Source organism: Podarcis tiliguerta (genome assembly GCF_965153285.1).
Source record: "Podarcis tiliguerta genome assembly, chromosome: 2".
Classification (NCBI taxonomy): domain Eukaryota; kingdom Metazoa; phylum Chordata; class Lepidosauria; order Squamata; family Lacertidae; genus Podarcis; species Podarcis tiliguerta.
This window is the reverse complement of record NC_139535.1, coordinates 10,917,392-10,940,854: the sequence shown is the minus strand read 5'-3', so window position 1 is coordinate 10,940,854 and position 23,463 is coordinate 10,917,392. Positions and strand designations below refer to the sequence as shown.

Here is a 23,463-nt window from a genome sequence, read left to right as displayed (position 1 = left end):
TCCCTTTACCCTTTAAAAAGAAATAAATACATTTCAGAGGGACAGAGGCTGCCTCAGAACAAGTACTTTTAAATTTCTGTACTTTTCTGAGATTTTAAAAGATTTTTGCTTTATAATCCTTACAGGAATGGGGTGGGATGGATTCAGTCCTGCCCCCATTCAGAACTGGGCTGGACCAGACTTTAATGGGCCCATCCATCCCCAGTGAGACTGCTGGCCCTCTCGTGATTAGAATGGTATGATTATAGCTGTAATGTGCTGCATCCTGTATGCTTGGATATGGTATTGATTCAATTGTTTTGTTTTAAAGTGTGTTTTTAATTTGTTCATTGCCCACAGAAAGAATGCTGCGGCATGGGACCGTGAATTAGGATTTCATGCCACAGTATACTTTTTGTGGTTGATGAACAAATTTAAAACACAATTTAAAACAAAACAGTTGAAGCAATGCTAAATCCAAGCAAACAACCGCACTCAGTATAGAAACAGTCAGGTCCCAGAAGTCCCAGCAAATAAGGGCACAAGTTCAGGTTGGGGGGAAGTTAGTTCCTCAATAGAGAGGGGCTCCGTTTCTGACACTGCCAATTGCAAAATTTGGATGCATTCAGTAAGCTTCTATGTTAAACCACAAGGTCAAGAAACTCTCTCTCTCTCTCTCTCTCTCTCTCTCTCTCTCTGTGTGTGTGTGTGTGTGTGTGTGACACAGATGCTGTGAATCAAAGGAAGCCCATACAAAACCACATTATGAAATTTTCATGCATTCTGTGGATCTGAACCTTATCAGGAGAGGGGAATGAGCAGATAATGAGGAAAGAAGAAAAGAAAGACGTGCAGTGATCCGTCCACAGATGGTTTCAGAAACTTAGCAGTTGACCTAGAACCTATTAAAGAGGAAAAGTTGAGTTAAGGAATAGGGAGGGTGAAATCATTAGTACTCCCCAGCACCCCAATTTCTCCAGGAGTTGCCGCTGACCTGCTGTCACAGCATTGGCAGAGTTGGGTCCAAAACGCTGGTTTCCATAGATGCCATAGAGATTGAACCTGTATTTGTGAGAGGGGACCAGGTTGGAGACAATGACCTCGCGGGAACCCCCTCCTACAGGAAGTGCCTGGGGTCTTCCCTCTGCGTCCTTGTACTGGACAGAGAAAGAATCAAAGCTTCCTTCGGGGACGCTCCATGAGAGACGGGCAGCGTTACTGGTGACCTCCGAGACCAAGAGCTGCCCCAGGCGAGGTTCCACCTTTCCTTCCACCGCTTGCACATCAGGATCTGTGGCTAGAGTTAAAACGAAGATGGTGAGGGAGAGAATGCTGCTGGGGTATCTTTGCAAGGGATGTTTCTCGCCTTCTACAAGTCTCTCCAGTTTTAGGAGGAGGAGAGGCGGGGAAGCATGCTAGCACGATAGACAGGGAAATTTGGGAAACTGTGACATGCAGTTGGAAACTTCCCACATCTACCTGCAAGCTGCCAGGAATTTCTAGGGCTATATCTGGGGTGTCTGTATGCTGCTTCCCCACACAGTGATCTATCAAGGCTTCATGCTAGTGTGTTCCTTGCAAAATGAAGTTGTCAAGGCTTGGCCAACGGCACCAGAGTGGGGTGAGAGAGGAGCCAGACATCAGAGGGGCAAGCCAGAAATGGTGGTGTCTGGTGTCTGTTGGGTTTGGTGGTGCGTAAGGCAGGAGGCCAACAGTAGGTGGAGCCAGAGGCAATGACAAGCAGAGCCAACGAATTCTAGATTTGTTCTGATCCTTCTTCCTGCCGTGTGAGACAAGAGCAATGCAACAGCTGAGGACGAGGAGAAAGCTGACAGCTTGTGCCACCGTGTGGGGTGGTTGTAAGAAGGCAGAGGGTAGCTGAGGACAGGCGGAGTCCAGTGGGGCAGTGGCTTGTTTGTCCTATAAAGGGAGGAACAAGCAGGAAAGAAAGAAAGACAGCAGGACAGGCACTGATCCTCCCCGAGGGTTTCAGGGACCTAATAAAATGTAGTAATGGGGAAAAGATCAGTTAGAGTGTGGAGGTAAAATCATTAGCACCGGAGGTGCTGCTGACCTGTCATCTCAGCAGTGGCAGATATGGGTCCCAAACGCTGGTTTCCAGAGATTCCATAGAGATTGAACTTGTATTTGTGAGAGGGGACCAGGTTGGAGACAATGACCTCACGGGAGCCCCCTCCTACAGGAAGCGCCTGTGGCTTTCCCTCTGCGTCTCTGTACTGGACAGAGAAAGAATCAAAGCTTCCTTCAGGGACGCTCCATGAGAGACGGGCAGCATTGCTGGTGACCTCCGAGACCGAGAGCTGTCCCAAGCGGGGTTCCCTTCCGGTAGATTCCTCTGCATCCACCTCGTCTCTCTTTAGCTGTGTTGCTGCGAGAATTAAAACAGAAATGGCAAGTGAGGGACCGATGCTGGGATAACATTGCAGTGGGCATTGGTCTTCAGATATTCTACCAGAGGAAGAGTGTACACTACACATAGATGCAATAAATAAATCAAAATAAACATCCCAAGGACCAGAGACAAATCTGTTAATGTTGGTGTCTCTCAGTTTCCCATTTTCCAAATCGTGGATTCAGTTCTCCAGACTTCTGTGGCAGTTTGCACATTTTAAACACTCATGACAATTCAGCGGTGCTGTTTTGGGAAGTGCAAATGAGGTAGGGTCAAATCTGCATTGCAGGGGATTGGACTAGATGACCCTAGAGGTCCTGTCCGACTCTACAGTTCTATTATTCTTCCCATCCCTAATAAGGACAGCATGGGTTGAACCCAATGTCAGTTCTGCTCAGAGCAGAACTATTTATATTAATGGGCATGAGCAGAGACATCACCTTGCCAACAAAGGTCCGTATAGTTAAAGCTATGGTTTTCCCAGTAGTGATGTAATGGAAGTGAGAGCTGGACCATAAAGAAGGCTGATCGCCGAAGAATGGATGCTTTTGAATTATGGTGCTGGAAGAGACTCTTGAGAGTCCCATGGACTGCAAGAAGATCAAATGCATCCATTCTGAAGGAAATCAGCCCTGAGTGCTCACTGGAAGGACAGATCCTGAAGCTGAGACTCCAATACTTTGGCCACCTCATGAGAAGAGAAGACTCCCTGGAAAAGACCCTGATGTTGGGAAAGATGGAGGGCACAAGGAGAAGGGGACGACAGAGGACGAGATGGTTGGACACTGTTCTCGAAGCTACAAACATGAGCCTGATGAAACTGGGGGAGACAGTGGAAGACAGGAGTGCCTGGCGTGCTCTGGTCCATGGGGTCACGAAGAGTCGGACACCACTAAACGACTAAACAACAACAATAACTAAAGGCTATTAATTTCAGTGGGTCTACTCTTGAGTAGAACGTAGTCTGATACGACCCCACATGCTTCCAGTACTCCCTCATTTGAAGGGAGCTAAAACTAAGGGAATTTCTCACTGCTTGGAGAAGTGGGGAGTGGGTGATCATGGCTGGCACCTAATGGAGCTGTCCCATTAACACAAGGACTTCCAGCAGGTTCTTCTTCTGCTATGTTCTCACACTGCACCTTTGGGAGAACGTCCAGGAGAGAGGGAGAAGGCCCACTGCACAAGGGGAAGCTAATGAAATGACTTCGTTGGCTACAACTCAATATCTATATCTATCTATATTTGGATCAATATCTATATCTATCTATATTTGGATCTGCCAACTGAAGATAATACTCTGTTCAGTGGATGAAGTAGGTTATGACCCATGTGTTGCTCTTGGGACCAGCTTATTTTGAGGGTCACCTTACCCCATATGTGCCCACTATGTGGAACTGACACTTTTACATTCTGCACTTGTTAGAAATTGATATATTTGTGTGGCAGGACCTGCTTTTTAGGACTCCCTGCCTGTTGAGTTTTGGTAGGTACTGTTTTATACTTTTCAGATATATACATTTCATTGCTTTTACAGTCATTTTGACATTTTAAAACTTGACTTCCTTCCCCCTTTCCACAGTTCCTTAAATTTATTTTTAATATCTTCTGCACATCCAAATTAAATTAACTTTATCATTTATTTATCTTCTTAAAAAATATACTCTTATGCAGCTGCAGTTTATAACAGCAATCCTGCCAATTTTTTTTAGCTGTTTACAATTTGTCTGTAAATATTCAATAAATCGCCTCCATTGTCATTGTTTGTGACACCTGCTAAAAATCTTATTGATTTGGCAGCCTTTCTAGACATGTAAACTATATGATGCGCATTTGTTTTGAAAAGTTAATCTATATTTTGATAATTCTGTTACGTTTTCCATTTCAGAAGTCTGCTTGTATTGCTATCGATGAATATCTGACGACATTTTATGTAAACTGTTTAGATGGTTTTAAAAAATAATAGTAATAATTAAATGGTATCTGAAATAGTATTTGCTGCTGTTCCTTATACTTTCTTTCTCACCATCTTGCCAGACAGAAGGCCTGATGCAAGGAAAGATGGACTTTCCTGCCGGTTTGATTTCTGAAAAAAGAGATCTGCAACCAAAGCAGTAAGAAAGGGAAAGCGGAGGGAGGAAACAGAGGACTGGAGAAAACAGCTGTCTTGAAATTACAGAGAAAATGGCATCCATTTTTAGATCCTCTGCTGACCTGTGACAACAATGACTGAGATTGGGCCAAAGCGCCTCCGTCCAGACAAGCCAAAGAGGTTGAACTTATATCTGTAGGAAGGCACCAAGTAGTAAATCACAACAGAGTTGGTCTCCTTATCTACAGGCAGTGCCTGTGGTTTATTGTCAGCATCCTTGTACTGGACCAGGAAGGAGTCAAAGATCCCAGAGGGGACGTCCCAAGAGAGGCGGACAGAGTCGCTGGTGACATCAGAAGCAGAGAGCTGCCCAAAGTCAGACCCTGGAGGTGGCGTTCCTCTTTCCCCCCTCTCTGTCACCAGTGTCAGCGGAGCTGTAAAAAAAAAAAAAGTCAACAGAAGATGTTAGCGGAGCACCCTTTCCATGATCAACAAACTTCTGGCTGTGAGGTGTGCAAAATTGTACAGTAGATTGCACTTCTGGAAGAGGAAAATACTTAGACAGGCATAGTTTTAGTGATCCTGGTCACAGGGTTTTTAAATAACTTGGAATACTATGTGAGGCTCTGGTCACCTCAAAAAGAGCATTGTAAAGCGGGGGAAGGTTCAGGAAAGAGCAGCCAAAATGAAGACTAGGATGGAGCGAATTCATTTCTTTAAAAAGTATATAACATCCTCATGAAAATTCATTGCATCTTAGTGCAAAATTCTCTTCATATACACATTTTTTGCAAGTGCAATTTCCCCTAACACAATGCAATTATTGTGTGGTATTTTCACCACACAATATGTGAAATTTTATCCACACTTTACTCCAGTATATGCATTCTTGTACACATTGCTTGGCTTTAAAATCCATAGATAAAGGTAAAGGGACCATTAGGTCCAGTCGTGACCGACTCTGGGGTTGCGGCGCTCATCTCGCTTTATTGGCTGAGGGAGCCGCTGTACAGCTTCCGGGTCATGTGGCTAGCATGACTAAGCCACTTCTGGCGAACCAGAGCAGCGCACGGAAATGCCGTTTACCTTCCCGCCGGAGTGGTACCTATTTATCTACTTGCACTTTGACGTGCTTTCGAATTGCTAGGTTGGCAGGAGCTGGAACTGAGCAACGGGAGCTCACCCCGTCACGGGGATTCGAACCGCCGACCTTCTGATCGGCAAGTCCTAGGCTCTGTGGTTTAACCCACAGTGCCACCCGTGTCTCTCTTTAAAATCCTAGAAGTGTGAATTTGGAGGGTTGACTATGTTTTGGCTTGCATGTTGTTTTGGGAAGTGTGACTTTGATAGTTTCACTTCAGAATGCAAACTGAATGGACTTTCTCCCCAATCCCATGTCTAATGGAAAACAGTATAAATCCTCCAGCAGAGGAGTGAACAGCCAATTCACTTTGGTCACATCCACAGCATACGTTTCAAGCACTTACTAGACCACTTTAGCAGTCATGGAGAATCCTGCGGACTGCATTTTGTTAAGAGTGCTGACCTCGCAGAGCTAGAGTCCCCAGCACCCTTAAACTCCAGTTCCCAGGGTGATAGTGCTCGAAGTGTATGCTGTGGAAGTGACTTTTCTCTGTAGGAGTGGGGCAAGGGCCTTGTGTGTGCACTGCTGACCTGTGGAGGCATCAGTGGATACGGGGCCAAGCCGCTCGCCACCAGAAAGTCCATAAAGGTCAAATCGGTATCGCTGGGAAGGAGACAGGTTAGAGACTGTGACCTCACGGGAACCACCATCCACAGGCATGGTCTGCAGCTCGTCCTCTCCATCTTCGTACTGAACAAGGAAGGAGTCAAAATTCCCAGTTGGGACACTCCAGGAAAGATGGATTGAATTGCTGTTAGCTTCTGAGACTGAGAGCTGCCCCAAGCTAGGCTCACTCTCTCGATTGTCTTTGTCTTCTTCTCCCTCCTTGTTGTCCTCCTCGGCTTCAGCTAGAACAAAAAATGGGGAGTGGGAACAGGGGTAAAGGTCCCACCATTGTGAGAAATGAACCACCAGGATCATTTTGCTATCAAGTACGGGGAAGAAAGCATGAGCAGACTAACACATCCTGACGGGAGAAAATTCCTGCAAGATAACAGAAAGCCAAATAAGGCAGTGGATGTGCATTTGTGGCAGAGTTCCTTCAACACAGCTGCTTATAGCACCATCCATTATAGGAGGGAGGAAATGGGAAATTAGGGAATAAGAAAAAGGAGAGAACGAGTTTAAGGCACACTTCAATTTACTCTGCCTCTAGAGCGCTCCTGCTGCTGGTTTGGGTAGAGAGATACACATGAAGTGAGCCTTGATCCTTATCTATCCTATATCTTTCCTGTCATTGCTTAGGAAATACAGGTACTGCATTTCCCCCCAAGCCAGCTTTGATCCATACCGAGAAAAAGAACAGCACAACCTCATTGTAAATCAGTAATTGTGTGCACAACCATAGTCCAATAGTTTGCCTGTATACCCTCCCCCTTTGTATTTTAAAATAAACCCTTTTTTGGCAAAACGCCCCACCCCCATAAATCAGAAAGCATTGCCTCCTCACAATGAAAGACTCTTTTAACAGACATCCATGAAACTTCTGTGGATCAGGAATTGGTTAAGTAAAGGTAAAGGGACCCCTGACCATTAGGTCCAGTCGTGACCAACTCTGGGGTTGCAGCGCTCATCTCACTTTATTGGTCAAGGGAGCTGGCGTTTGTCCGCAGACAGCTTCTGGGTCATGTGGCCAGCATGACTAAGCCGCTTCTGGCGAAACCAGAGCAGCACATGGAAACACCGTTTACCTTCCCGCTGGTAAGCGGTCCCTATTTATCTACTTGCACCCGGGAGTGCTTTCGAACTGCTAGGTTGGCAGGAGCAGGGACCGAGGAACAGGAGCTCACCCCGTCGCGGGGATTTGAACCGCCGACCTTCTGATCGGCAAGTCCAAGGCTCTGTGGTTTAACCCACAGCGCCACCCGCGTCCCTAATTGGTTAAGTAGCAGGAAGCATAAGACTAAACGTTCTCCGAATGGAGAGAAGCAGAAAGTGGAGTCCCACGAGGAACAGCATTGAGACCTGTGCTTTTTGACTTGTTTCTAAACAATCGAGAGTTAGGGGTGAGCAGTGAGGTGGCCAATTTCACTGAGGATACGGAATTGTTCAGAGAGCTTCAAACAAAAAGAGATTGGGAAGAGCTCGAAAAGGACCTCTCCAAACTGAATGAACAAGCAGTAAAGTGGCAAGAGCAATTTAACGTAAGTCAGTATAAAGTACTGGATGTCAGGGCAAAAAAATAAATAATAATCTTGATTTCACATATACACTCGTGGGGACTGAACTGACATTGACAGGCCAGGAACGAGACCTTGGGGACGTAGCGGATAGCTTGATGAAGATGTCGACCCCATGTGTGGCAGCTGTGGGAAAAAGCAAATTGGAAGTGGAAGTGGGATGATGCGGACACAGCTTAGAAGGCGAGAGGATGTCACTGAGAGAATTTGCTTCCTCCTTTCTGCCCCTAAAACAGGAAAAGAGAGAGAAGACTTCTGCTGACCTGTGGTGGCTTCAGAGGAAATAGGGCCCAGGCGCCTGCGGCCAACGACCCCGTAGACATTGAACTTGTATCTGTGGGAAGGAACCAGGTTGGGGACAGTGACCTCGCGAGCAACTCCCTCCACGGTCAGCGCCTGGGGTTTGCCCTCTGCATCCTTGTACTGGATCAGGAAGGAGTCGAAGTCCCCAGTGGGGACAGTCCAGGAGAGAAGAGCGGAATTGCTGGTGACCTCTGAGACAGAGAGCTCTTCTAGGCTGGGCTTCGCTGGGCCTTCGCCAGACACTGCAGCTGCTGAGGCCAAGAGATTAAAAACAAATAGGAATTAAATCTGTGTTCAGCTAGTACAGTGGTACCTCAGGTTAAGAACTTAATTCTTTCTGGAGGTCAGTTCTTAACCTGAAACTGTTCTTAACCTGAAGCACCACTTTAGCTAATGGGTCCTCCCGCTGCCGCCGCGCTGCCACTGTGTGATTTCTGTTCTCATCCTGAAGCAAAGTTCTTAACTCGAGGTACTCTTTCTGAGTTAGTGGAGTCTGTAACCTGAAGGGTCTGTAACCTGAGGTACCACTGTATGCTGGGTTCAGAGGCAAATAAATTAGGCTCGAAGCTCAGAGTGCCGAGTTCAAATTCCATCACCACCAGGGATTTTCACAATTGACATGTAAGAAACACAGCTGAGGCTGCAAGTCTGAGACAGGGCAGGTGCTATCTAGAGCCTTAAGCTGCTTTAGGAGTCGCTCCCTCCTCTTGAGGAACTTAGCTTCACAAATTCGCCTCCATAGGAAGAAAAACAGTTAACATCCCCTTGTTAACTTCCTGCTCAAAATCTCACACACAGAATGAAACTCCACCCAAACTGCTTCTTGAGGGAAATTTAAATGGCAGTGGTGCTGGTGAGTGTAGTTCAACACCAAGTAAAAATACAAGTAAAATCAAAGGGCCCCCCTAAGTGACCCAGTTTCTGCTACCTTGGCAGAACCCCCTAGGCTTCCAATATTTACCTCATTATTGCCTGTATTAGCACCAGGCCTGGTAAATTTTCATTTTGAAAAGAGATCATTGAGTCTTTTTTATATGGATCTGCATATACATTTTTGTCTGAAATATGCGAAATAGCTTAATATAGCCAGACACATGCCGAGGGAGGGACAGACTTGATATTTTCAGTTTCTCTGTTTCCCATTTCCCCTAATCTTTGGTTTTCCGAATTTCTGCATCAGTTTCTAATGATTTTTTTTAAGCCTGTGTGAGAATTTGCCTGCATTTTAGTGTGCCAAATGGTTGTTGCCGGTATTAAATTTGTATGAAATTTTGCCTGATATACACATTTTAATGTATATTTCAGCCAACATAACTACATTTTCGTACGTTATTTTCTTGAGCATAGACATTTTTATTCCCACTTCCTTCAAATCTGCACGTTTGTGTGCACATTATTTGGTTGCCTTGGTTTCATACACACTGCAACATTTGGAAGAGTACAGATTTTGAAGATTAGTTGTGTTTCGCTTTGTGTGTCATTTCGGGAAGTGCAGATTAAGTAGCTTTTCATGTGAACTGAACCAAATTTACACCACCACTCCCAATGCCCTATTCATGCCAAAGAGCCATGTGCTGACCTGTGACTGTGTCGGCAGAGACAGGGCCAAGGCGTTTGCGCCCTACAATCCCGTAGAGGTTGAACTTGTATCGTCGGGCAGGAGACAGGCCAGAGATGGTAGTCTCATAGGTGCCTCCATCCAAGGGCAGCTGCTGGGGTTTGCCTTCAGCATCCTTGTACTGGACTAAGAAGGAATCAAATCTCCCGGCTAGAACAGTCCAGGAGAGGCGGGCAGACTCACTGGTGACATCAGAGACAGAGAGTTCTCCTAAGGTTGGTGCAGCCAGCAATTCTGCAACTGGAGTAGAGAACAGAGAAAGAGAGAACAAAAATGACCAACTTGGCTCCTGTGATCGACTTATTTATCATTCAATAGGTTCTTCAGGTAGTGGCATGGGCAGGAAGATGGGCAGGAAGCAAAAGAATAGAAGAAGATCCCTGCTGGATCCGGCCAGTGGCCCATTCTAGCCCAGAATCCTGTTCCCACAGTGGCCAACCAGATGTCTATGGGAAACCAGCAAGTACAAGTGCTCTCACCACCAGGAATTTCCACCCAATGGTATTCAGGGGCATATACTGCCTTCAACAGTGAAGGGAGAACATAAACATCAGGGTTAGCGTATTGTCTAAAACAATACAGCGATAGTGCCAACTTAATGTCAATACAGTGGTAACTCAGGTTAAGAACATAATTCGTTCTGGAGGTCTGTTCTTAACCTGAAACTGTTCTTAACCTGAATCACCATTTTAGCTAAAGGGGCCTCCCACTCCCGCTGCGCCGCCACTGCATGATTTCTGTTCTCATCCTGAAGCAAAGTTCTTAACCCGAGGTAATATTTCTGGGTTAGCGGAGTCTGTAACCTGAAGCGTATGTAACCGGAGGTACCACTGTAGTTCCAAACCATGGGAGCTGCCACACTGAAAGGCTAACTCCTTGCAAATGCAGAATGAACATTATTATTATTATTTATTAAATTTGTATACCGCCCCTCATCTGAAGATCACAACAGAAAAAGTACAAAATGGGAACATAAAATACATAATGAAACAAACCAATAATTCTTCCTCCCACAAACACATTTAAAAAGCCATAGAAAGTTAATGAGACGAATGCCTTGTTGAAGAGGAACATTTTCACCTAGTGCCTAAAGATATGTAATGATGGCACCAGGGGAGCCTCCACAAACGGGGAGCCTCCAAAGTAGTAGTAGTAGTAGTAGTAATAATAATAATAATAATAATAATAATAATAATAATTTATTATTTATACCCTGCCCTTCTGGCTGGGTCTCCCCAGCCACCCTGGGCGGCTCCCAACAAAGTATTAAAATACAGTAGTCTGTTAAAGCTTCCCTAAACAGGGCTGCCTTCAGATGTCTTCTAAAAGTATGGTAGTTGTTCTTCTCTTTGACATGTGGTGGGAGGGCATTCCACCAGATGTCAAAGAGAAGAAGAAGAAGAAGAAGAAGAAGAAGAAGAAGAAGAGGAGGAGTTTGGATTTGATATCCCACCTTTCACTCCCTTTAAGGAGTCTCAAAGTGGCTAACATTCTCCTTTCCCTTTCTCCCCCACAACAAACACTCTGTGAGGTGAGTGGGGCTGAGAGACTTCAGAGAAGTGTGACCGGCCCAAGGTCACCCAGCAGCTGCATGTGGAGGAGCGGAGACGCGAACCCAGTTCCCCAGATTACGTGACTACCGCTCTTAACCACTACACCACACTGGCTCTCACAACTACCAGTAAGGACCTGTACTAGTGTTGCCACTGTCTGGACTCCTCATGTAGGAGGCACACAAAGAAGGGATGATGGTCACAGGGTCCAGGGTGGTTTGGACAGTCCCTGAGAGAACCCCACGTGGGGCTCAGCCACTATCTTTGTGTGAATTGACACATAAAATAAATCCTGGGAAAGGGCCCCAGCTCATCAAGTGAAGCTGACCTGTGGTGGCATCTGTGGAGATGGGGCCGTGGCGTTTGCGGCCAGTGAGTCCGTAAAGGTTGAACTTGTATCTGCGGGAAGGAACCAGATTGGGGACGACGGTCTCGCGGAAGGCTCCCTCCACTGGAATCGCCTGAGGTTTGCCCTCGGCGTCTTTGTACTGGATCAGGAAAGAGTCAAAGTTCCCCGTGGGGACAGTCCAGGAGAGACGGATGGAATCGGTGGTGGCATCAGAAGCAGAGAGCTCTCCCAAGCTGGGCTGAGGAGCTGGCGTTGTTGGTAGTACAGCTGAAAAATGGAGAAATAGAGAATGGGCATCTTAAGGGATAGGGGAAACAAGAGGTAAGAGAAGCAGAAGGCTCTCAGGAGCAGGGAGCTCCCCAGGCTGGGAGCAATTGAGGGCTCCTTTGGAGGTGACATTGAGGAAACAGACAGTAGCAGAGAAAATTTTCAACTGTCCTGAGTTGGTTCTCAGGAATAGAGGAATCTGCCTTGTATACTGAGTCAAGTCATAGAGAAAAAAATCATTTGACCTACCAGGGTGGTTCTCAGGAAAATAAGAAGCTACCTTATGCTGAGTTGGACCATTGGTCCATCTAGCTCAGTAGTATCCAGACTGACTGCTAGCAGCTCTCCAGGGTATCAAGCAAGAAATCTTTCCCAGCCCTACCTAGATATTGGGATTGAATCTGGGATCTTCTGTATGCAGAGCAGCAGCTATACCCGTAAGCCGTGGCCTCTTGACCATGTATTATGGCTTGCAGAAGGTCTTTAGAACCTCCCCTTGCTGACCTGTGACTGTGTCAGTAGAAACTGGACCCAGACGCTTGCGACCAGAGACTCCGTAAAGGTTAAACTTGTATCTTCGGGAAGGCACAAGGCTGGAAACGGTGACTTCGCGAGAAGCTCCGTCCACTGGAAGGGCCTGAGGCTTCCCCTCTGCATCCTTGTACTGGACCAGGAAGGAGTCGAAGCTCCCAGTGGGGACAGTCCAGGAGAGACGGACAGAGTCGGTGGTGACGTCTGAGACTGAGAGCTCTCCCAAGCTGGGCTGAGGAGCAGGTGTTGTTGGTAGTGGGGCTGTGAAACAGAGGAGGAAATGATGAGAATGTACATCTTAACGGATGCGGGAAGGAAGAGATAAGACAGAGGCAGAAGGTTCTTTTAATGAACTCTGTGATATCTGGCTGGCCTTGAGATGGGTGCTTCACCTCCAGGCCTGGTGCTTCTACTTTAAGCAAGCGAGAAACAAACCTCCATGTGACACTTTCCAATTTGCGGCAAGCGTTTTCTCCTAAAGCTGATCCCAAAGTGACCCCTGCTTTTGGAACGTGGGAAGGTAGCTGATACTGAGTCAGGCCATTGCTCCATCTAGTATTGTCTAATCCAGGGTTTCCCAAACTTGGGTCTCCAGCTGTTGTTGGACTACAGCTCCCATCATCCCTATCTTGCAGGACCAGGGGTCAGGGATGATGGGAATTATACTCCAAAAAAGAGCTGGAAACCCTGATCTACAGTGGCTTGGCAGCAGCTGCTCTTCCATTGAGCTAGGTCCCTTCCCATACTAGCCTCTTCTGAAAGGGTCCGCAGTTCTGGAGGCTTTGGGCAAACTAAATCCTAAAATAAATTGAAATGAGGTGGGGGCTTGCCAAAATAGGAATTAGCATGTGGCTGCATTATTAATTCTTTTCAAAATTGTTAAAAGCTTTGCCAACATTTTTAACCCTGTTGTGTATCTTTTTGCCCCATTCTGCTGTGGTTCGCCAAAAGCAGCTTAGTCATGCTGGCCACATGACCCAGGAGCTGTATGCGGGCTCCCTCGGCCAGTAAAGCCAGATGAGCGCTGCAACCCCAGAGTCGTCTATGACAGGACCTAGCGGTCAGGGGTCCCTTTACCTTTACTTAGAGTAGACCCACTGATTTTAACAGAACAAAGTTAGTTGTGTCCATTAATGCTCCTGGGTTTACTCTGAGTAGAAAGTAACTGGGTACAACCACATGAAGATACAGAAGCGGTTTGGAACTTTATCGCATCTGAAAATCCAGTTCCTCAAGCCAAGATGGAAATGTGAGCGTGGAGAGAATGCTGCCATGTTTGTCTAGGACAAATGCCTTCCCAAACTTGGTGGCCTCCAGATTGGGTGGAGGCTGTCTTAAAGAAGGATGGTTGCTGACCTGTCTCTGCTTCGGTGGAGATGGGGCCCAGACGCTTTCGGCCCAAGACACCATAGAGGTTGATCTGGTATCTGTGGGACGGGGCCAAGTCGTGGAGGTGGAGGGAGCGGAGGCGCCCGTCAACAGGGAGAACCTGGGGTTTGCCCTGAGCGTCTTGGTATTGGATGATGAAAGAGTCAAAGTCCCCGGCCTCCACAGTCCAGGAGACGTCAAAGGAGTTTGGCATGGCATTACCAGCTGTTAGCTCTCCGAGCTTGAGTGCTGGAGTGGGCTTCACCATCAGTTGTTCTGGAAGAGAAAGAAGAATAAGGAGTCAATGGCCACCATGAGAGGGGGAGGGAGGGAGGGAGGGAGAACTGCCGGGGGGGGGGGGCTTACAGGCTCAGCTGCTGACTGCTTGTCCGGACACCCTTAATTTTCGCCCCCTTTCCCCCTGGAACTCTCTTTTTTTAAAAAACCATAATTTGTATTGAGTTTTCCAAAATTACTTTTCGCACAAATTACCTAAACTTCCTAACTACCATGTTACTCAAAGTGAGTATCGACCTCCTTCCCTCCCTCTTTCTGACTTCCCCATTTTTTTTGGTCAGATCATTCGCATTTTTATAACCACTTCTTTACTAAATATTATCTTTATCATTCACCCTCTTATATGTAAATTAGCTCCTTAATTTCGCATTGCAAAACATTTCATGTTAAAGCTGCAAACGTTTTCAAATATTTACAATTTTCTTCAAAATAATTTATAATTCTGCTCCAGTCCTTAAGAAACAATTCATTGCGCCGGTTTCTTATCTATCCCATTAACTGCCAATTCGATATATTCTGCCAGTCTTCAAGGGAGGGGAGTTCTTGCTGCTTCCATCTTTGGGCCATCAAAATTCTTGTAGCCAGTGTGGCATACATAAACAAATTTACATCTTTTTTTTTGAATTTCCTCATCAATTAACCCCAATAAGAAGGCCCCTGGTTTTTTACCAAAATTATAACCTCCCGGCACTCTCAAGGCTGCCTGGCAAATGGATCTAGCCACGATTTGAATCTCCCACAATGCCCTCAAGCAAGCATTGCTTTGGGGTTTCGTGGAAAACATCAGTGGTGGCTAAAGCATTGCAGGACTAGGTGATCCTCAGTGTCCCTTCCAACGTGATGATTCCATGATTCTATATGACAATCGAAATCAATAATTCACCCCGACATGGGGGGGAAACGCACTTCCGGGGCACAGTGGCGACTTTGTTTGTGTATATTTGCATGTACCCTTGGTCTGCATTACAGATGGAGACGCAGCAACGCCCCTGCTCCTGAGACAGAATGGAAATAAACTGCTTCCCCTGTGAAAGAATTATGGTTGCTGTGACCTCAGCTGACCTGTGACCGCACTAGTGGAAATGGGACCAATCCGCTTGCGACCAGAGATCCCATAAAGATTGAACTTGTATCTACGAGAAGGCAGGAGGCTAGAAATGGTGACCTCGCGAGAACCTCCGTCCACCGGAAGGGCCTGAGGCCTCCCCTCCGCATCCTTGTATTGGATCAGGAAGGAGTCAAAGTTCCCAGTGGGGACTGTCCAGGAGAGGCGGAGAGAATCACTAGAGACATCAACGGCTGAGAGCTCCCCTAGGGTGGGTTGTGGTGGTGGCGTCACTGCCGATGCTAAAACATAGAGGGAGAGAAAAAAGGGGGTGAAGACTGAAGTACTACTTAACAGTCGGAAACTCTTCTGCTCCTGTAAAAATTAAGTCATGATTAGAAGAATGCAAAAGGTCTCCCAGTTTGCTCCCACTAAGCCTTAGGGCCTAAGGCATAGAACAGACAGAAGAGCTATACCAAAAGGTAAGGTGAGATTAACTCGCCCATTGTTTTCCCCCAACAGCAAGGCTAAAAAGCAGGCACTCATAATTAGGGATGCTAGAGAATGCCAAGTGGGTCAGAAACAGGTGAGGAAATCACCTGTTTGCAGATTCACTAGTTGCCAGGAACAGATTAAGATAACACAAATGCAAGTGGGCAGTTATTGACACTGTATTTCAAAGCTGCAAATAACTATCACCACTGCTGACTGGTGCCCAAATGATGCATAAAAGCTATGGCCGTGGTGATCTGTCTGCACTGGTAACCTCAGGATTAAACTTTTGCAATGCGCTCTGTGTGGGGCTACCCTGGTGCCTGGTCCAGTGCAAAATGCTGTGGCTACACTGTTGGTGGGGACAGACTGTTGCCATTGCATAAATCTAGTGCTTAAAAGCTTGCATGGGCTGCCCATATGTTAGAGAGCCAAGTTCAGGGGTCATGTATTAGTTCACAAGGCCCTTAACAACTTGGGTACAGGATTGTTGAAGGACCGACTGATCCCTTATATCCCTGTCTGATCACCGAGATCTTTTGGGGAAGGCTGTCATGGTGGTTCCCCAGAGCTCAGGTCCACAGCTTGTAACGACTAGAATCCCCCACATTATGTGGTGTGGGCCCAAGCATGTGAAACTCCGTCTCAAGTGCGATTGGGCACCCTCAATGCTGAACTTCCGCTGCATGAGAAAAGCCACATCTACAATGTGCAATTATAGCTTCCTTATTCCAACTTTGTCTTTTATTTCCCCACTGAAATAAATCATGGGAGATATAGTTTGTTAAGGGAGTGAAGGATTCCTCAGGAGATCTATGCCAAGAACCTCCTGCATGCAAAATGCTTGATCTACCATGGAGCTACAGAATTGTGTTGTATATAAAGCAAGAAAAATGATGGTGGTGGGGTAAGGTAAAGGGACCCCTGACCATCAGGTCCAGTCGTGGCCGACTCTGGGGTTGGGGCGCTCATCTCACTTTATTGGCCAAGGGAGCTGGCATACAGCTTCTGGGTCATGTGCCCAGCATGACCAAGCCGCTTCTAGTGAACCAGAGCAGCGCACGGAAACGCCGTTTACCTTCCTGCCGGAGTGTTACCTATTTATCTACTTGCACTTTGATGTGCTTTGAACTGCTAGGTTGGCAAGAGCTGGGACCGGGCAACAGGAGGTCACCATGTCACAGGGATTCGAACCACTGAAAGTGCCATAAATGTAGTGCAAATGGAGCTGGGAAAGTAGTTCACGAGGGAGAGGGAAAAGGAACTTTCACCCCAATGTTAAAATAAATGTAAAAAGTAAGTATCTGCTTGTGGCCAGGCTATCACTCGAGCAGAGAAGTTTTTCTCTCCTCCCACCACCCAAGAAAGACCCTTCGGGTGCAGAGCTCAAAAGGTGTGCCTGAAAGAGAACAGAAATTTGTAGGCTGGGCTGCATCTTCTTCCGATGCTGCAGATGCACCCTGAGAAAGAAAGGAGAAAAGCGTGTCCGGGGCAGGGGGAGGGGAGAGACCACAGACCAGTTGGCCACTTCATCCACTGCTGACCTGTGACAGCCTCCACGGGCAGGGGGCCATAGCGCTTGCCGTGGTAAAGTCCGTAGAGGTTAAAGGTGTATCTGTGGGAGGGCTCCAGGTTGGGGACAGTGAGCGTGCGGGAAGCCCCATCCACGGGCAGCACCTGCGGCCTCCCATCTGCATCTTCGTACTCCACTAGGAAGGAGTCAAAATTCCCAGTTGGGACGGTCCAGGAGAGACGGGCCGAGTCACTGGTGATGTCAGAAACAGACAGCTGGTCCAGGCTGAGCTGAACGACGGTGACCTTTTCTGTGGTGGCCCCTGGTGGCGTTCCTACAGCAGCTAAAACAGAGAGAAAGTGTAACCCCATAGCAGTGGGATGAGACATAGGGCGGGGTGGGGGACTCTGTTACCAGCCTGAGGGATGCATTCCCTTCTCGTCTACCTCCAAAAGTCCCCAGGCCAGTGGTGGGTGTGGCTAGAGGCAAAAGGGGGTGGAGCCATGAATGTCAACATTGCCTTTGAAAATTGGTTTCTCCCAAATTCTCCTTTTTCTAGTTTTGGGTTCAGCTTCATGGGCATAGCCAGGATTTTTGTTGGGGGCAGCAGGACTTTATTAGGGTAGCAGAACCAATGTGATTGGTCAGTATTTCCATTGCTTTACTTGAATGGCGGGGCAGGGCGGCAGCTGCCCCCTCTAGCTATGCCCATGTTCAACTTGTTGCATTTCTGCAGCAATTTCAAATTTACTTTGGGGTTTTTAAAAATAAGGCACTATAAAAATTCAGCTGCAGATATCTTACACCATGGGAGACTAGGGCCTTTAAGAGTCATGCTTTCCCTGCTAAAAGAAACATGGGATTTCTGGTTTGTTAAAGGAGATGAGAATGGTTAGGAGACTTTTAGCAAACTAGAGTATACGTAGGTCCCATTGCATCTCAAATTTTCTGCAATCCTTTTACCTGGGCCCATTTAAACTTGCCATAAATGGAGGGCAAATGGGCTGAGTCACTGGTGATGTCAAACGGGGCTATGAAAGAGGTTCGCGATGGAGAGGGAGAAGGAAATTTTAGCTCAGTGTAAAGATAGATGTAAAATGTAAGTACAGTCATACCTTGGAAGCTGAACAGAATCCGTTCTGGAAGTCCATTCGACTTCCAAAATGTTTGACTTCCAAAATGCAGCTTCTGATTGGTTGCAGAAAGCTCCTGCTGCCAATTGGAAGCCCCAGAAGCCTCATTGGATGTTCGGCTTCCAAAAGAATATTCGAAAACCGGAACACTCACTTCCGGTTTTCGATCATTCAGAAGCTGGAACGTTCGACTCCCAAGGCATTTGGGAACTGAGGTACGACTGTATCTGCCTGTGGGCCAGGCTATCACTTGAGCAGAGAGGTTTTCCTCTCCTCCCGCCACCCAAGAAAGGCCCTTCAGGTGCAGAGCTCAAAAGGTGTGCCTGAAAGTGAACAGAAATTCATAGGCTGGGATGCATCTTCTTCTGATGCTTCCGATGTGCCCTGAGGAAGAAAGGAGAAAAGCTTGTCCGGGGCAGGGGGAGGGGAAAGACCACAGCCCAGTTGGCCAGTTCATCCACTGCTGACCTGTGACAGCCTCCACGGGCAGGGGGCCATAGCGCTTGCCGTGGTAAAGTCCGTAGAGGTTAAAGGTGTATCTGTGGGAGGGCTCCAGGTTGGGGACAGTGAGTGTGTGGGAAGCCCCATCCACGGGCAACGCCTGCGGCCTCCCATCTGCATCTTCGTATTCCACTAGAAAGGAGTCAAAATTCCCAGTTGGGACGGTCCAGGAGAGACGGGCCGAGTCACTGGTGATGTCAGAAACAGACAGCTGGTCCAGGCTGAGCTGAACGACGGTGACCTTTTCTGTGGTGGCCTTTGGTGGCGTTCCTACAGCAGCTAAAACAGAGAGACAGTGTAACCCCATAGCAGTGGGACAAGATGTAGGGCAGCGGTGGGGGACTCTGTTACCAGCCTGAGGGATGCATTCCCTTCAGGTCAACCTCTGAAAGTCCCCAGGCCAATGGTGGGTGTGGCTAGAGGCAAAAGGGGGTGGAGCAATGGATGTCAATGCTGCCTTTGTAAAGTAGGCTCTTTTCTGCATGCACTCAGACACGTCTCTCTATCCCCCACCCACCCACCATGGCTGTCAACGTTTCCCTTTTTTAAAGGGAAATTCCCTTATTCCGAATAGGATTCCTCGCAAGAAAAGGGAAAAGTTGACAGCTATGCCACCCACCCAAGCAAGCAAGAAAGAAAGAAAGAACAGCATCAGAATCCAAGGACGCAATCCAAATCAGACCAAAAGACTTGGGTGCAAAGCAAGGCTTGTGAGGGGTGTGTTCAGTGGATCAATCCAAGGGCCAGACATAAGCAGCCTTATGGCTCCCAGGCCAAATGAGGTTCCCTAAACCATAGAGAGCTAAACTAAATGTGAAAAGGGCACTGCATACTGGTAGGCATGGACAAAGCAGTAAGCTTTGGTTTCTCACAATTTCTCCATTTTCTAGTTTTGGGTTCACATTCATGTGCATAGCCGGGATGTTTGTTGGGAGGGGCAAGACTTTTATTAGGGGGGCAGAAGCAATGTGATTGGTCAATATTTCTATTGTGTTACTTGATCTGGGGGGCAGCTGCCCCCCCTTGACTACGCCTATGTTCAGCTTGTTGAATTTCTGCAGCAGTTTTAAATTGATTTGGGGTTTTTCCGGATTTTTTAAAAATAGGACACTATGAAAATTTAGCTGCAGATATCTTACACCATGGGAGACAGAGGCCCTTTAAGAGCCATGGCTTCCCTGCTAAAAGAATCCTAGGATTTCTGGTTCGTTAAGGGAGACAAGAGTTGTTAGGAGACCCTTAGCAAACCAGTCTTTGAAACCTAGTGAGTCTCATAGCCATCTCAAATTTTCTGCAATCATTTTACCTGCGCCCCTTCAAACTTGCCATAAATGGAGGGCAAATGGGCAGAGTCACTGGTGATGTCAAACAGGGCTGTGAAAGTGGTTCGCAACGGAGAGGGAGAAGGAACTTTCAGCTCAATGTTAAGATAAATGTAAAAAGTAAGTATCTGCTTGTGGCCAGGCTATCAACTGAGCAGAGAGATTTCTCTCTACTCCTGCCACCCAAGAAAGGCCCTTCAGGTGTCGAGCTCAAAAGGTATGCCTGAAAGAGAACAGAAATTTATAGGCTGGGATGCATCTTCTTCTGATGCTGCAGATACACCCTGAGGAAGAAAGGAGAAAAGCGTGTCCAGGGCAGGGGGAGGGGAAAGACCACAGGTCAGTTGACCACTTCATCCACTGCTGACCTGTGACAGCCTCCACTGGCAGGGGGCCATAGCGCTTGCCGCGGTAAAGTCCGTAGAGGTTAAAGGTGTATCTGTGGGAGGGCTCCAGGTTGGGGACAGTGAGCGTGCGGGAAGCCCCATCCACGGGCAACGCCTGCGGCCTGCCATCTGCATCTTCGTACTCCACTAGAAAGGAGTCAAAATTCCCAGTTGGGACGGTCCAGGAGAGACGGGCCGAGTCACTGGTGATGTCAGAAACAGACAGCTGGTCCAGGCTGAGCTGAACAACGGTGACCTTTTCTGTGGTGGCCTTTGGTGGCGTTCCTACAGCAGCTAAAACAGAGAGAAAGTGTAACCCCATAGCGGTGGGACAAGATGTAGGGCAGCGGTGGGGGACTCTGTTACCACCCTGAGGGATGCATTCCCTTCAGGACAACCTCTGAAAGTCCCCAGTCCAATGGTGGGTGTGGCTAGAGGCAAAAGGGGGTGGAGCAATGGATGTCAATGTTGCCTTTGTAAAGTAGGCTGTTTTCTGCTTGCACTCAGACTCGTCTCTCTATCACCCAAGCAAGCAAGCAAGTGCAGTATCAGAATCCAAGGACACAATCCAAGTCAGGCCAAAAGACAAAAGCAAGGCTTGTGAGGGGTGTGTCTAGCGGATAGTTCCAACGGGCAGACTGAGATGCCTGGAAGGCTACTTATGGCTCCCAGGCCAAATGAGGTTCCCTAATCCAAAGAGAGCTAAACTATATGTGAAACGGGTAATGCATACTGGTAGGCATGGACAAAGCAGTCATTTCTGGTTCTTCCCAGTTTCTCCTTTTTCTAGTTTCGGGTTTAGCTTGTTGCATTTCTGCAACAGTTTCAACTTTATCTTATTTTTAAAAAGAAAGTAAGGCACAATGAAAATTCAGCTGCAAATATGTTACACCGCTGGCGACTGAGGCCCAGTGTCAGAGTCATGGCTTCCCTCCTGGGTAGTTTTTTTAACGGAGTTTAGAGTTGCTAGGAGAAGTTTAACAAGCTAGATTTTCCTGGCCCACAGTTCTCCAGCAATTGTGGCCGGGATGAAGAACCCAATGCCTTCCAGATGTTGTTGGACTACAACTCCTATCATCCCAGGCCATCAACCATGCTGGCAGGGCCTGATGGGACCTGGGGTCCAAAAACATCTGGAGGGTCATAGGGTCTCCATCACTAGTCAGACAAAATCCCCAATCACTTTCTCCATCTTCCTTTTTTTAACGGAGTGGAGGTGTCCGATTTTAAACCTGGGACAGTTTACATACAAAGCAATTGATCTATCGTGTAGCTATGGAATTGTGGAGGCACATGGTGCTGTATATTTAAGGAAGCAAGACTATGCAAGTCCCCATGCCACCTCAAATTTTCTACAATCTGTCTCCACAGGCCCCTTCAAACCTGCCATAAATGTAGTGCAAATGGGGCTGGAAAAATGGTTTGCGACGGAGAGGGAGAAGGAACTTTCAGCTCAATGTTAGGATGAATGTAAAAAGTAAGTATCTGCTTGTGGCCAGGTTATCACTCGAGCAGAGAGGTTTTTCTCTCCTCCCGCCACCCAAGAAAGGCCCTTCAGGTGCAGAGCTCAAAAGGTATGCCTGAAAGAGAAAAGAAATTTGTAGGCTGGGCTGCATCTTCTTCCGATGCTGCAGATGCGCCCTGAGGAAGAAAGGAGAAAAGCGTGTCCGGGGGAGGGGGGGGGAAAGACCACAGCCCAGTTGGCCAGTTCATCCATTGCTGACCTGTGACAGCCTCCACGGGCAGGGGGCCATAGCGCTTGCCGTGATAAAGTCCGTAGAGGTTAAAGGTGTATCTGTGGGAGGGCTCCAGGTTGGGGACAGTGAGTGCGCGGGAAGCCCCATCCACGGGCAACGCCTGTGGCCTGCCATCTGCATCTTCGTACTCCACTAGAAAGGAGTCAAAATTCCCAGTTGGGACGGTCCAGGAGAGACGGGCCGAGTCACTGGTGATGTCAGAAACGGACAGCTGGTCCAGGCTGAGCTGAACGACGGTGACCTTTTCTGTGGTGGCCTTTGGTGGCGTTCCTACAGCAGCTAAAACAGAGAGAAAGTGTAACCCCATAGCGGTGGGACAAGACGTAGGGCAGGGGTGGGGGACTCTGTTACCAGCCTGAAGGGTGCATTGTCTTTTGGTCAACCTTCCAAAGTCCCCAGGCCAATGGTGGGTGTGGCTAGAGGCAAAAGGGGGTGGAGCCATGAATGTCAATGTTGCCTTTGTAAAGTAGGCTATTTTCTGCATACAGTCAGACATGTCTCTCTATCCCCCACCCAAGCAAACAAGAGCAATATCAGAGTCCAAGGACACATTCCAAGTCAGGCGAAAAGACTTGGGTGCGAAGCAAGGCTTGTGAGGGGTGTGTCCTGAGGGGAGGGTGTGTGTCCAGCGGAGAGTTCCAAGGGCCAGACTGAGATGCCTGGAAGGCCGCATATGGCTCCCAGATCAAATGAGAATCCCCAACCCTGAGTGAGAGCTAAACTACTACTGCTACTATTAAAATTTGTATACTGCACTTCAACCATAGATCTCAGGGCAGTTCACAACATAAAAAATACAATGTTCCCCCAGCACACATATTTTTGGATGTATTGCTTGGCTGGAGAACTGCATTGTGCACCTTGGAGAAGTACAAATCTCAAAGAATGGTTGTGTTTGGGTCTGCTTGTTGCCTTGGAAAGTGTGAATTGGGGAGATTTACTGAGAAGTGCAAAATGATTCAATTTGGGTGCTTATTCTCTCTGCTACACTGACTATGTAACTGTATCTTTGAGGGATGTGCAGAAAGGTACAGATGGATCAACAGGGGTGGGAAAGAGATGAGTAAAAGACAAATAGGAAAGAGAAGGGAAAGATAGAATGTCTGGAAGAGGTTCGTGTCAACACAGCTACTGCAAAATCAGGGAGAAAGCAATAAGTTTGACTGTTAGGTGGCCACTTCTGATACCGCTGCTGCTTCCTGAGGAAAGAAGGAAATTAA

General features: G+C 47.4%; 1 protein-coding gene across 17 annotated transcripts in view; it reads right to left on the bottom strand.

Moving 5' to 3' along the window:
• Nucleotides 1-23,463, bottom strand: part of TNXB (tenascin XB) — a 121,389-nt gene that overhangs the window by 33,981 nt on the left and 63,945 nt on the right. For 6 of the 17 annotated variants that reach the window (XM_083424527.1, XM_083424511.1, XM_083424523.1 and 3 more), the window contains 14 exons: nt 22,211-22,522; nt 20,469-20,780; nt 18,746-19,057; nt 17,176-17,487; nt 15,157-15,441; nt 13,786-14,073; nt 12,403-12,690; nt 11,611-11,898; nt 9,691-9,969; nt 8,072-8,362; nt 6,159-6,476; nt 4,607-4,918; nt 2,054-2,368; nt 974-1,276 (listed from right to left, as the gene is read on the bottom strand). In XM_083424527.1, the coding sequence (XP_083280653.1) occupies nt 974-1,276; nt 2,054-2,368; nt 4,607-4,918; nt 6,159-6,476; nt 8,072-8,362; nt 9,691-9,969; nt 11,611-11,898; nt 12,403-12,690; nt 13,786-14,073; nt 15,157-15,441; nt 17,176-17,487; nt 18,746-19,057; nt 20,469-20,780; nt 22,211-22,522 (4,215 nt within the window). The remainder of the gene's footprint in view (nt 1-973; nt 1,277-2,053; nt 2,369-4,606; nt 4,919-6,158; nt 6,477-8,071; nt 8,363-9,690; nt 9,970-11,610; nt 11,899-12,402; nt 12,691-13,785; nt 14,074-15,156; nt 15,442-17,175; nt 17,488-18,745; nt 19,058-20,468; nt 20,781-22,210; nt 22,523-23,463) is intronic. The other 11 variants (XM_083424526.1, XM_083424514.1, XM_083424517.1 and 8 more) reach the window with 9 other exon arrangements.